This window comes from Etheostoma spectabile, chromosome 9 (assembly GCF_008692095.1).
Source record: "Etheostoma spectabile isolate EspeVRDwgs_2016 chromosome 9, UIUC_Espe_1.0, whole genome shotgun sequence".
NCBI lineage: Eukaryota > Metazoa > Chordata > Actinopteri > Perciformes > Percidae > Etheostoma > Etheostoma spectabile.
Genome location: NC_045741.1, coordinates 22,367,085 through 22,378,575, shown reverse-complemented (window position 1 = coordinate 22,378,575; position 11,491 = coordinate 22,367,085). Strand labels below are relative to the sequence as shown.

At 40.7% G+C, this 11,491-nt stretch overlaps 1 protein-coding gene and 1 long non-coding RNA gene across 3 annotated transcripts in view; one reads left to right on the top strand and one right to left on the bottom strand.

Annotated features, from left to right (window-relative positions):
• Positions 1-6,722: 6,722 nt before the first annotated feature.
• Positions 6,723-11,491, bottom strand: part of faf1 (Fas (TNFRSF6) associated factor 1) — a 64,440-nt gene continuing 59,671 nt past the window's right edge. The window contains exons 19-20 of one of the 2 annotated variants that reach the window (XR_004333306.1): positions 7,629-7,811; positions 6,723-7,593 (exon numbers count right to left, since the gene is read on the bottom strand). Coding sequence is in view for 1 of the 2 variants with exons in the window: in XM_032524788.1 (XP_032380679.1) it covers positions 7,728-7,811 (84 nt within the window). In the remaining variant the exon portion in view is untranslated. Of the gene's footprint in view, positions 7,812-11,491 lie in introns of both variants that reach the window. The other variant, XM_032524788.1, reaches the window with a different exon arrangement.
• LOC116694900 (uncharacterized) overlaps positions 9,748-11,491 on the top strand; it is a 23,205-nt gene continuing 21,461 nt past the window's right edge. Inside the window, exon 1 of the long non-coding RNA XR_004333308.1 lies at positions 9,748-9,760. This is a non-coding gene — a long non-coding RNA (uncharacterized LOC116694900). The remainder of the gene's footprint in view (positions 9,761-11,491) is intronic.

Genomic DNA, 11,491 nt, shown 5'->3' with positions numbered 1-11,491 from the left:
CCCAAAGACAAACAGAAATAGGCTAAATTACAGCAGGATTGGCTGGGTTAGAAGGCCTTGTGCTACAAACACTTGAGCGGAAGAGGCAGAGAGTGGTCTCTCAAGAATCACTCGTCAACTCGTTAGAATAACACAATATTTGTACATGGGGGATAACCCTGCCACAGGCTGACCATGGCGTATGAATATTTCTAAGATTTGAAGGGTCCCTCTGTCAAAGATGCTGGCAGTCAGGCAGGCAATCCCTCTCTCTCTCACTCACACACTCACACACTCACACACTCACACACTCACACACTCACACACACACACTCAAATACCGTTGTTGTGCCCCCGAGGTAGGTTGGCAGGGATTATCTTTGTTTAATGAATGGGTTACAAGTGTTCATCAACACGGCGAGATTATTGGGCTCTCTCGCTCACCCTCTGCAAGCCTTATAGTGGCATGTAAATCCAGTGTGTGTGTGTGTGTGTGTGTGTGTGTGTGTGTGTGTGTGTGAGAGGAGTGTGAGAGAGAGAGAGAGGCGAGAGAGAGAGAGAAGAGAGAGAGAGAGAGAGAGAGAGAGAGAGAGAGAGAAAGAGAGAGCGCTACACACTGCAGCCAATTAAAATGCTCTATCCCTCCACATCTGCCTCCTTTTCTCCACCAACGAATGGCGGAGAAAAGAAGGAAGCTCATGAATAGGCGCTCATTGAGATCACAGATGGAGTATGGCTTTCTTTTCGCTAGAAATTTGAGAAACACCATTGTCCCCAATCAAAACTCAATGTGTTCGCCTACAATGGTGCCGGCTTTGAGCTCCACCGCTTCAATTGGCCTTGTTTTTGAAACTTGAAGTGTTCAGCACAAAGACTTGGCCCTCCTAGATGTCACCACCGCTTCGCTTCAGTGTGAGCGTGAGCGTGTGTGTGTGTGTGTGTGTGTGTCTGTGTGTGTGACTATGTGCGTTTAGAAAAACACAATTAATATGAAGCTGTAATTACTCCCCTTCACGCCACTGCACCCATTCAGGACCCCACTGGTCCATTTATTGCTTTATCCCATGCGGCTGATAATCCGAATGCCACAGGTTTTTCTAAAACCTCTGCAGCGTTGTGAGGAGACAGATCTGGAGGTGCACGTGAGGAACATTACTATAAATGAACTAAGCAACAAGCCGACTGAGGCATGCAGTGATGACACTTGAGAAGTTAACATACCAATTCATTAGTACATTAGGAATTATTATTCTTATTTGTTACCATATTTGATTAATAACTTATTAATAGTTCTGGATTTTATTAGCACATTAATATTCATAGGCCCAATGTCTCCCAGCTGTGCAGGCTTTTTAGTGTAATTTTCTACTTGCCTTGTACATTAATTAGCATAATGGAAATAATCCTTTTTCCAATATATAACTCATACATATTGGCTATTAAACAAATTAGTGAGCTATTCGCTATTTTTACATTCAGACGTCAAACATTAAAAAACAATAAATGTATTTAAATTATGATAATTATTTTGTTTTATTACATGATTTAACATTTATTCTGTAAAAATGTTTTAAAAGGAGTTTTAACATTTTGTTACCGTTTGTATTTGTATCACTAACTGATAAATGAGACAGGTGCCACAGCAGAGAGACGTTTCTCCCCAGCAGCGCCCCCTGGACAGTCCGCACCAGCAACCAGCAGCCCACGGGCTTTCACTTTAAAACAAGCGTCTTAAAAATAGCCTAAAGGAGGTTTTCGTTATTTTGAAAGTCCTATACGGAGTATAATCAACACATTTACTCTCTGAGGATTTTTTCCCCCTTTAGTATCACATAGCCTAAAAAAAAAGTGGTGATTTATTGCCAGATGTTTGTTCTTGTTTTTGTTTTGTTTTTTAAATATAAAAGCAATCCCATTAAGATATTGTCAACAGCAGCACCCTAAAAGGAACATGCATTTTCCATTGCGGATTGAAATTCCTACTTATAAAATGTCATATTCTTTGGTCTGTCTGGATGAAAAGGAAGTGACTTGATTCAAGCAGGTTTGTTTTTCACAGTAAAAGACAATTGAAGATACGGTGGCTTGAATAAGTTCACACACCCATGCTAAAGTTGATTAAAAAGAGGAAGAAAAAAAACGTCTGTTGGAAATTTATCTTAATGCCTTAATTTAAAAAAATAGGAAAATCTAACCTTTTGAGGACACCAATTTTCTTTTTGAATGAATAATGTATTGTACATAAATAATTGTTTTGGGGGCCCAAATATAAAACACACCCCTATGTTAAATTCCCATAGAGGCAGGCACATTTTTATTTTTAAAGGCCAGTTATTTCATGGATCCAGGATACTATGCATCCTGATGAAGTTCCCTTGGCCTTTAAAAATAAAAATGTGCCTACCTCTATGGGAATTTAAAATAAGGGTGTGTAAGCCCCTGTATTTTAAGAAAGAACATTTATTTATTTACAATACCTTATTCATTCACAAAGAAAATTGGTGTCCTTAAAAGGTTGGATTTTCCTAAATTATTTGATTAAGACATTAACATCAATTTCTAAAAGATGTTTTTTTATTGCTCTTTTTAACCAACTTTAGCATGGGTGTGTAAACTTATTCTAGCCACTGTAATTTTCAATGGAAAAACACTACACAAAATGTATATTAATTTATATATAAATGAATTAGTAGACAAATGCAAATTAATCAGGACATAGGCATTGCGTAGCATATAAATGTATAAGAAAAATGAAAATAAATAAATCAGTTGGTTTTTCCCTACATGTTGAATGCCTTTTTGCTGTGAGCATTTTTTTTCCTGCTAGTTGTTTGATTGAATGATTGATTAAATTAGGCCTGTATATTTTCTCAGTTTCACCAAATATAGGCTGACCATTTAATTTGGCATTGCACCCATGAATTGTTTGGAAATAAGTGTACAAGTTAACACTGCAAAAACACACATTTGAGTCTTTTCAGAATTCCGACCCATTTCAAAGCCAGGTTCTTTAATCAGATTGGTTACATGGCTGCGAGGAAAATGTGTTTTGTTTTTTCAAGATAAAAAAAAAAAAGTCTTTCCATGTCTATTGTGTCATTACCAAACAGTACTGTGAACAGAGGGAGACAGAGAGGGGGAGATGACCCTCCTTTTGTGCCCACCCAACAGTTTAAGCTGCATAGATTCTGTTTCTTTGGGCAGGGCCGGCGTCTCTGAGAAAGTAAACTTGGGCTGACCTTCCAGGTTAGGCCAGTCTGGGATACGGGCGGAGATCCTGTGATTCAAGAAGCCGCCATGCTCTGAGATCTCAGTGGGTCCCACTTCAAAAGGAGGGAGGAGATATCACTTGTGTCAGGAATTTAGTTTCCTCGCCAGTGGGCTGCATTCTTGACCCCGGCGGAGCTGGTTAAACATCATGGACGCTTTTCTCTTTTGTCGCCAGAGAATCGAGACAGCAACCTGATGTTGCCACCACAGAATCTGTGGCGGTGGAGCCGGCAGCGTAAGCTTATTACCACACAGACACTTTCTCATCCCCCTGTGTCACATTTAAGGGGTGCTGCTTAGGAGGCACTGATTAAGACATCCAGCCAAAATGTGATATGTCAAAAAAAAAAAAACACACATTCATGCCTTCTCCTTTAGAAAAGAAAATACAAATATACAAATATTTAATGTTTGTTAATAATTCTGTCCTGAATTCCATCTTAGTATTCCAAAAGGAAAAAGTACTAAATTATCTAATATATTGACAACCCCAACTGGCATACTTCCCTCCCTAACACTGACAAAACCTGATGACTTTTACCCAGTGAAACAAAAACAGCTGATGGCAAGTTTAGTCAGGTATGAGAGAGGAATATCATTATGTCTCACTGGCATTTCCGACGATCTCACCATCATCAGCTGCAGCGGTACAGAGGAACATGCCTGTGCGCATTACAGTCAAAAAGCTGCGTGATAGAAAGTGTAATCTCACACTCGAGAGGAGCTGCACTATGTGCGCTGTTCCCCGAGAAAGACACACTCTGACAGACGAGCAGAGGTGCACCTGTCTTGTCTCTCTCATAAACGCACCGGGCTTCACGCTCACTGAGCTCCCCGCCCTGCCCTGACCTCGCCCTCGCCGCGAGCTGCACGTGTCTGTGCGGCAAACACGCGCACGAACGGACGCACGCAACTCTACTGCCACTTCAATGATCTATTTGTATCATACATCTACACAAATGTAATCCACGGACATATGACTTTGGCCCTTGGAGATTCAACAAAATTCAACATTTATCTTAAAGGGCCCATATTATGCTCATTTTCCAGGGAAGACAATGTACCAATTAAAGACATTAACAAACCATGACCAAATCACTTTTAAACTGGAAAAAGCTCAGCTGTAACACAAATATGTAGGCTTTTCCTCAGGATGGAAGTAGGCAAGCCAAGTTGGGATGGAGAAACAGTCACACAGATTGGGCACTTAAAGACTTATACAGTAGCCTACTTTCTAGACCAACTATATGACATTTTTACTATAATTTCAGGGAGAGCAATAAGTGTACTTTGCTCATTAAATCAGGAATAAATTGACTGGGTGAACCACTGTTTGCAAGAGTTTCTGTCATAGTAGCTGAACGATTACAGAGGGATATTTTAACTATGTTACCTGTTGTCTTCTTGCTGCCGTTGCAGCAAACACTGCTTCATCCCTCCACCACTCCCCCAGCTAGCCAGAGTCAAGGCCTCGTCCAGGGCTCCACAGGGGGAACGCTGACAAAGGCTGCAAAATGTCCCACAATGCATAGATTTTATGGACCGAATCAACAGATACTTATAAAGTAAAAAAATAAATACATTTTGCTTACTTGTGGTATGTTGACCAGTATTTTCAAGATTTCAAAGCCTTGTTTGTGTGTCTTTGGATGCTCATAGACAACCTACATTTTACCAATGAAAAGAGTTTCAAGGTTTATATAACCAAATGTTTTTCTCCACTTCATTTTCTAAAATCTCTGTCTCTCTCTCTCTCTCTTAAAATATCATTAGTTGGAAAAAAACCAATATTGTTGTCACAAATCATTTGTCACACGTTGTTTCAACGTAAACATCAGCTAAATATGTTTTAATTAACAGTGAAAGAGAGACAGAAAGTCATAAGAATTTGTCCTGCAGTGATTCTGTCTCACCCTCTCCGTCAGTGCCTTAAGCAGCATCTCTTGTCTGGTCAAACCCGGGGAAATGTGGCTGGCTGAACACATCAGGTCGACTCATTCCTCGCGTGAGAAACAAGACAATTACAAACACAAGCTCACACTCGAGGATGCTTGTGTAATATATACTCACTATGTGTATTACACAAGTAGCCCTATTTTTTTTAATGCAATTACAACTTGCATTACCAAAAAGACTACTTAGTGGTGATTATCATAAGTATACTTTTAAGAATATCCTCATAAAAACATGGTCCAACAATGAACACCATAGGATTGATTCACAGAGTTTGCACAACTTCCATTTGAAAGATGACAAACTCAAAACAGCTTGAAGAGACTTGGTTTCCTCTCCTCATTTAGTCTAGATTCACCTAAGCCAGTTCATAAATATTTAAAATACTCTGGGACTAAACAGAGTCTTATATTTGCTCCCCTAAAGAGACAGAGTTCATTTTTGCAGTCAAGTAAAGTCTGTTCTAAAAGAAGTCAGTCTGCAACCACTCAAGTCGGACTTTTACCTGTGAGAGATTTTAGTTGTAGTAATTTAGGAACTCCGATTCATTGCACTGTTAATAGCTGCTGCTTATTGAGCAATATCAATTTAAAGACGGACATCGTTTTTCTGTAATTTGTGTAATCAATACTCTTTAATTCTAAAAAATCCTGCCCAGTCTTACACATTATCAGCTCCTCGCTTGCATTAATTATGTAATTCAAGTAACTAAAATAATTCCCAACAACACAAGTATTTAATAATTCAGCATATTCTTGTGGTAATGCTCACTCTGCTGGGGTTCTCAAACGTTGCCTTTAGCTGACAGAGGAGCCCTGCTACAGATGGAGGCTTAAGCCTGCGTGATCTCTCCTTGACGAAGGCAGGAAATTAGCTGCGGTGTGTCTGATATTACCATGTGGCGTGTGAGTGAGAATATTAAAACATTTCTCATATGCAAAAGGTCTGTCAGTGGTAACAGAGATGTGAAGATGGATCTTTGAACTGGGCTAGATTGGAACTGTGTTTCAGGTTATCTTGATTGTGATCAAGCTAACATTCAACTGACAGCTCACACATTAATAAGCCATTTTAAAGCAATCAACTCTCAAAGTTATAGACAGATTTCATAGCTAATCAAGACACTTCCAATTTGATAATACTAAAATCCCTAACACAGATATGTTAAAAGAAAAATCTACAAAATATATATGTAAAAATCTACATAAACCAATAATGTCAAGTATAAATGTATTTTTTTCTCCTCTTTGCAAGATTTTTAATGGAATCTATAAACCTGCAGTTGTCCCCTAATAGAGGAATGTCATGATATAAAAATTGATTTCAAAGTTTGTGATCTTACATCTACTCTTGAGCCCCTAAAGTAAAGATTGGTATGCCCTCCATGATAAACATTTGCATAACCTGAGATAATTTAAAGAAAAACAAGTCTCATGTTTAAATAATTTAAATAGAGGGGAAAAAAAGCAAACGTGTATGTGTGTCAGGACGTGTTTCAACAGATTTCCGGGCAAGACAAATTGATGTTCATATTCATATATTTTATATAATGTATATCAAACTAAAACTAATACAGCATCAAACTTAAAAAGGATCAAGAGAAAAAAGAAAAAAGAACTGAAAACTGAGCAATCCATTGGCTTGTGGAGCAGTGGATGTTAAAACCAGCGGGAGCGGAGACTGACAGGACACTGCAGATGCTGCAGGTGTCCCATCATGCCTCATCCCCCCGGCAGACAGCGAGCGGAGGGGCGGAAGATGTAAGGGAGGGTGGAGAGGGGGTGGAAGGTAGTTTGGGAAGGTTAAGGGAGGAAATACAGGTGGAGATGAAACAGCCCAGATTTCTACCAGGCAACATCTATTCCTGCTGTTTATTTCATTTCAATTTTTAGCATTTTTTTTTTTAAATTTCAAACACAAAAAAACATGTTCTAAAAAAGCAGCCTTGGTGTGTTGAATGTGGAAACAAGGGTAACAAGTCCATGTTTTTTTTTTTTTTTCTTCCGTGACAGATTTGTCTTCTCAGTCTCTCAATGCTGTTGGTGTACTGTGTTGTGTTTGTGTTGTGAGAGAAAATCATGACACAGCAGTTGGGAAGGTGAAGTTGTGAAGCGTGGGAGAGAGAGAGAGAGAGAGAGAGAGAGAGAGAGAGAGAGAGAGAGAGAGAGAGAGAGAGAGAGAGAGAGAGAGAGAGAGAGAGAGATTTTGGGTAGGTGAATGTTTGGCTGTGTGCTTGTGTACTGTCTTTGCTCCTCTGTGCAACACGTGTACACCAGGCATTCATGTGCCACGACCAGGCCGAGGGCAGGGAAGCTTACTTGCACTTGTGTGTCACTGGACGTGCATGCCAGTGTGTTTATGTACGTCTGAGAGGATTGGTTTTGTGTGTGTCTGTGTGTTGTTTATGTGTGCGTGTGCGTGTGTGCGTGTGTGTGTGTGTGTGTGTGTGAGCATGTGGGATCGGTGACTAGTGTGTGTCCAGCCAGTTCATCCGTCGGTCCTCCTAGCTATCAGAGGGCCAGTTCCTATTCTTTAGATTCCAGGAAGAGCGTCTCCTGAGGAAACAACTTGGCCTCCATCAGATTCGATCCCGGATCCAACTGGGTGATCTGGGAAGAGACAAGGAAGGGAGGAAATAGAGGCAATGTATTAGACCATCGCTAATACGTAATACTAGGGCTGCAATTAATGATTAGTTTCATTATCAATTAATCATTGTCAATAAAATGTCCCAAAAAATGAAAAAAGTGAAACACAGCTTTCCAGATTCTAAAATGTCATCTTTAAACAGTCCATAATCCAACTAGATTTAGCGCCTCCACCAACCAGTCAAGTTGCAGTTTACATTCCATGTCTGTCCACTCATAACATATGAAGTGAAGTCTTTGAAGGAATTTAAAATAATTAGTGTCTTATTTTGGCAAAACAGAAGGTATCACGACATGTTTGATTCCAGTGACTAATTTCCACAGAGAAACATGCTGTCTTCACTTCACAGAGTATTTTTACAATATAGTACAGAAGACTGATAGAGAGCTTTGTCACATGGTGCAACAACAATCACCTGAAGCTCAATACTGTATCAGCAAGACCTTGTGGTGGACTACCAGTGGAAGCGGAGGCTCCCTGTTTTGGTTGTCATCCAGGGAGAGGAAGTGAAGAGGGTGACCACCAAAATCTAATCCTCATCCTTGTGACAAAGTGCATTTTTGGTGTATCTCGAGGCAGCGGAAAGTGATCACGGCACTGACCAACAAAAACCTGGTCTGAAGTCAATAATGCAGCATTTCATTGCTCTTTTAACAGTGCATTAGTAAAATGCGAGCACACTAGGTTTGTTACACAAACAGGGACGCGGTATAAAGCACACATGCAAAAGATTAAAAACAAACATTTTACAATGTGAAATAGTAATATGGAGTTTAGGTGGCATAGTGCTTGTGCCATATATGATCAGTTTCTCCTTCTGAAAATCTCTCTTTCCTTCTAAAGTACAAACGCGCCTGGCTTTCATAGGTAATGGGAGATGACACTATGACTGGTTTATTGCATATTACGCCCAAAACACACCTATGATTAATTAAGACACTAAGTACAAACCTTTTGAACCATGCGTTCACACGGCACACGGACCCTTTTTTCCGACGTTAAACTAGCAGAAGTGGATTCGAACACGCCCTAAACGCACCTGCGCCAGACGCTTCACTCCGTGCACTTAGATTGGTAAAATAGGGCCCTAATTCTGACCATGGCTGTCACCGGCGCAGAAGCATAAAAATATTAAAGTTACAATGGTATAACACAGGGAAAATCTGCAGATAGGCACATTTGAGGAGACAGAACAAGCAATTGTTCCGCATTAAAAAGAAGAAGAAAAATACATATATGATTTCTTGCCAATGGACTAATCCATCAATTGACTGTTTCCGCACTGCTTAAAGCCTTAGTTTTCTTTTGTTTTGGCCTTCCGCACTGAGCTGCTATTTTTGAAAAATATTTCAATAAAAGCGCTAAGCAAAGTGGATAAAAACACCAGTCTATCTATCCATATTAGTGTTTACAAGACCTCCGTCATTCTGCACTACTGGAGTCCCTTGGTGATTGTCTCACCATGTATGCCCTGCAATCTAGATTGGATTAACAGTGTAGCTTTACTGCTGAGTTCATTGAATGTGTGTTTTGTGAGCGACTGTGTATTATTCTAACATGTTTAAAAAAAAAGTCTGGGCAGTAATATGAGCAGCTAGAGCTTCGTTTCCCTAAGAGGACCTTCAGGTTTGTTTTTCTTAAAAGGCTCCAATCCAGAACATACTGATGAAGTTTACAGAACAGGAGAGTTTGTGTTGTAAAAGCCTGATGGTGTGTCTGAGAGAGAGAGAGAGAGAGAGAGAGAGAGAGAGAGAGGAGAGAGAGAGAGAGAGAGAGCGAGAGAGAGAGAAGAGAGAGAGAGCGAGAGAGAGAGAGAGAGAGCGCAGGGGGATTGAGAGGAGAACTCTTTGTGTTTTTGATGGCTAATAATGCCTAATTTCAGCTGTGACAAAGGTCAAACAGGAACATAGTTGATGGTGTAGAGGAGAGAAACATTTATCTGCGTTCAATACTCTGCATGACAGCTATTGTCCAACAGCAGAAGAATAATGCAGTACCACCCACAACGGAGCTGATCAAATTAGCTGGCATGAAGGGGGTCTGACCTATGTTTTTCTCTTAGCTTATGTGAGCTAATCACTGGAGGGGTTGTGTTACATCGGGCCAATCTAACACCTGGGCTGAATGGGCGAGGTTGGTGTGACACTGAGATGTGTCCAGGGCTTATCTGATGACTGCTGCGTCAGCCCCTATGATTAGGGCTCCTATTCTAACCTCACAGTGGGATAATTAACCCGCTCCCTGTACCTGGTGTGGAAAGTCGGATAGGGTAAGCTAGCATGGTAAAGGTCGACCTTCACAACAAGCAGAGTGATCGGTCTGAGGCAGACTATTCCAGGGAATCAAATGTGACCTCGCACAATGAACTGAACCACAACTTCACCTCCTGCAGACTACATGCCAAGTGTCCTATCAGTCTTATTATTGTCCTAACAAGCCAGTATTCAAAAAAGTGCACACATACAATACAAATCTAATTTGATTTTGGTTGCTTCATATTTTTTTTTAATTCTACAGGAGTATTAAAGAGATGCTACCCTCATGTGTACTTTGAACAATCTCTAAACTGCATGGTAATAAACTTATAGTCTATGTACGCTCCTGAAAAACTGTTGTTTGAGTCAAAAAGCATTGATATGGGTAAGCATTAAAAATAATTATAGCAATCTACACATTTAAACTTGTGTTAACTATAAAATCTGTAAAACTACAGGGTGTTTGAGGACTCAGAGAAAAGGGTGAGAAAAGAGAAAAAAGAAGGCAAGTAAATTAGTGAGAGGTGAGGACATATCAGCATCAGACAACCTATGCATCTCCCATGGGTGTTTGGAAATGTCACACCATGTGCACGTCGGCAGTCCTTGACTCCACGTCTTTCATCTCCTTGTCCTCATTTCAACATGTCATTTAGACTCTTGACTTTTCAGCGGGGTGCCTGGAAGCCCGGTCTGGGCAGGGAGGGGTTACCACATCAACCTTATGCCCCTCACCTAGTCAGCTGCCTCATAGCACAGCGGGGAGCGAGATAAAATGGTGTGTGTGTCTTTATGAGTGTGTGTTTGCTGCAAACATATTCCATCCCAATGGTGGTGGAAAACAACCAACAGGGCTGCTGAGTTCCTTTTCCCACCTCAGGAGCGGCGCATTGCACATGGCTGCCATGCTAATGAACCCGACAGGCTGTTATGACACCACAGCATCAGGTAGGAGTAAATGAGGCTTTGGGGTGGAGCAGGTGTGTATGTGTGTGTGTGTGTGTGTGTGTATGTGTGTGTGTGTTTTGTGTGTGTGTGTGTGTGTGTGTGTGTGTGTTGTTGTGTTGTGTGTGGTGTGCGTGTGCATGTGCAGGTGTGCTCTTAGTGAATTGGGGATGAGAGTTTGTGCTCGTAGTGCACCAGGGAGAGACGATGGAAGGAGAGCAGCATCTGACTCTGAAAAAGAAAGTAGGGAAACAAGATGCCACACTGACACAGGAGACGGGCGCCATCGGTGATTGTTTACATTGTTATCCAATTAACAGACCATAAGCATGGAGGCATCTGTCAACAAACAAAGCTGTTGTTTTTCCTCTGCCTAAGCCATTTTCTCTCCTCCTGTGCCTACACAGGCATACATACATACATGCATACATACATACATA